The sequence below is a fragment of the Phytophthora sojae genome, assembly GCF_000149755.1.
Source record: "Phytophthora sojae unplaced genomic scaffold PHYSOscaffold_3, whole genome shotgun sequence".
NCBI lineage: Eukaryota > Oomycota > Peronosporomycetes > Peronosporales > Peronosporaceae > Phytophthora > Phytophthora sojae.
In genome coordinates, this window is record NW_009258117.1 from 4916880 (window position 1) to 4918733 (window position 1854).

General features: G+C 56.4%; 1 protein-coding gene across 1 annotated transcript; it reads left to right on the forward strand.

The window, feature by feature from the left end:
• Positions 1 to 313: 313 nt before the first annotated feature.
• PHYSODRAFT_259396 (hypothetical protein) lies at positions 314 to 673 on the forward strand (the record flags this gene model as incomplete). The annotated part of the gene is made up of 1 exon (XM_009525249.1): positions 314 to 673. One exon carries the CDS (start codon positions 314 to 316, stop codon positions 671 to 673), a length of 360 nt encoding a protein of 119 aa, XP_009523544.1.
• Positions 674 to 1854: the final 1181 nt, after the last annotated feature.

The window sequence follows — 1854 nt, forward strand, 5'->3', positions numbered from 1 at the left end:
AATACATGTTGGGTCAATGCAGCTTCGGTACTTGTGAGAGGTATGCGGCTCCACTTTCCGTTCCGCCACTTCCCTCTCAAGCACCACAAGCCAAGACCCAGGAGGCACTTTGGCCCTTCCCTCTCGTGTTCCTCTACTACCTACAATATGAACATGACCATCAACCGACAGGTTATGGGCCCAAACAGGGCCATGCCTCGCACCCGTGGGTCATCGGCACGTACAAGTGGTGGTGACAGCTCTGGCCACGAATCTGACTCGGCGGATACCAACTCAGACACCGCTGGCACTCGTAACACGAACCGACCCCCAGATGAGGTCGCTGTCGAGTGACGACAGCTCGAGCAACAGCTCGCGGGACTCGGACAGCACGAGCTCGAGCTCGTCGGACGACTCGTCCAGCTCGGACAGTGGGCGCGAGAAGAAGCGTAAGCGCTCCAGCAAGAAGAAGAAGAAGAAGAGCAGCAAGTACAACCATGACCGCCGGTCGGCCCAACACGACTCTAATCTCGAAGTCCCCAAGCTCACAGGAGCCGACCACTATGAGCTATGGCACACGATGATAGAGCTGAAGCTCAAGGTGCAAAAGCTCTGGTCGTTAGTGACTGAAGAAACGGTGAAGAAAGACTCATGGAGCTTTCATCGCAAGCGGCGCTGGGAATCGCGCTGGTAGAAGGCGCAAGAGACGATTACAGGCTCGCTCGGACCGCGCCTTGCTGGGCGCTACAGGCGGCTACTTGTCAATTGCGATCTTGTACTTCTATTTCAAGAAATTGAGAAGGAGTACAATGCTGGCAGTGCAGCCAAGAACGATATTTTGATCACGGGTGCGATGTTTGCACGCAAGCTGACCCGTGGGGAGCGCGTCGACACCTACATCGACGCTGTGATGAAGTTGCAAGAAGACCTAGTCACGCTTGGCTTCCCACTCGAGGATGCAGAGCTGGCCCGCCTACTACTCACCAACGCTCTCGAAGTTTTTCCAGATCTCAGCAACGAGCTAGTTGCGGCTCGGCTGAAACGAACTGTGCTAGAAGTGGGTCAGGTACGCGGGCGACTCCTCGCAAGAGAACAAGAAGAAAATATGCGCGGGCCTCAAGGGTCGCACAATCCCACGACCTTTCAGGCTGGAAACCCCTCAGCACCAGCCCAGGACGGCAGTCGAGTTCTCCAACTGCTCAACGACCACTCCCCAACTCGCCCACAAGATAATCGGGGCGGTAAGGTGTCAGGAAGGCGGTTCCCTGCCCAACAAAGTCATCGGCGGTCTGTGCGGAGTGGCATGGATCGACGTCCGTGTGCTATCTGCAATCAACTGGGTCACTGGTATCGAGAGTGCCATCGAAATAACGGCCAATCGCACCACCGTGGACGCCGACCACCGCAACAACGGACCTGGCGGGCGACTTCGTTCTGGTGGAAGAGCAAGGCGTCAAGACCAAGAAGCGACTGGGCCCCTGGAGCTGATGGTGTCGATGGAGGCACCGTCGGATTGCTCGGTACGAGAAGGCACGGAGTGGTGCCTGGACAGTGGTGCTCAAGTCAATATCTGCTCCGACTTTTCCTGTTTTACCGAGGTGTCTACCGTTCGCGACGGCCGTGTAATGCGCTGTGCTAATGGGAGCTCGGTGAATGTGAATCAAATAGGATCGGTAGAGCTGTTCGTGGTTAATGAGCGCACGGAACGACGCGAGCAGCGAATTCTACCAGACGTATACTACGTCCCCGGCGCAGTTGCCAACCTCATTTCGCTCGATTACATGCAGTCGCGGCTCGACTACTTCCTGTCCATGGCGCACGACCAGTCGGCTTGCTTCATGACGAAACCTACTGTGTCCCTCAAGTTCGAGAAGG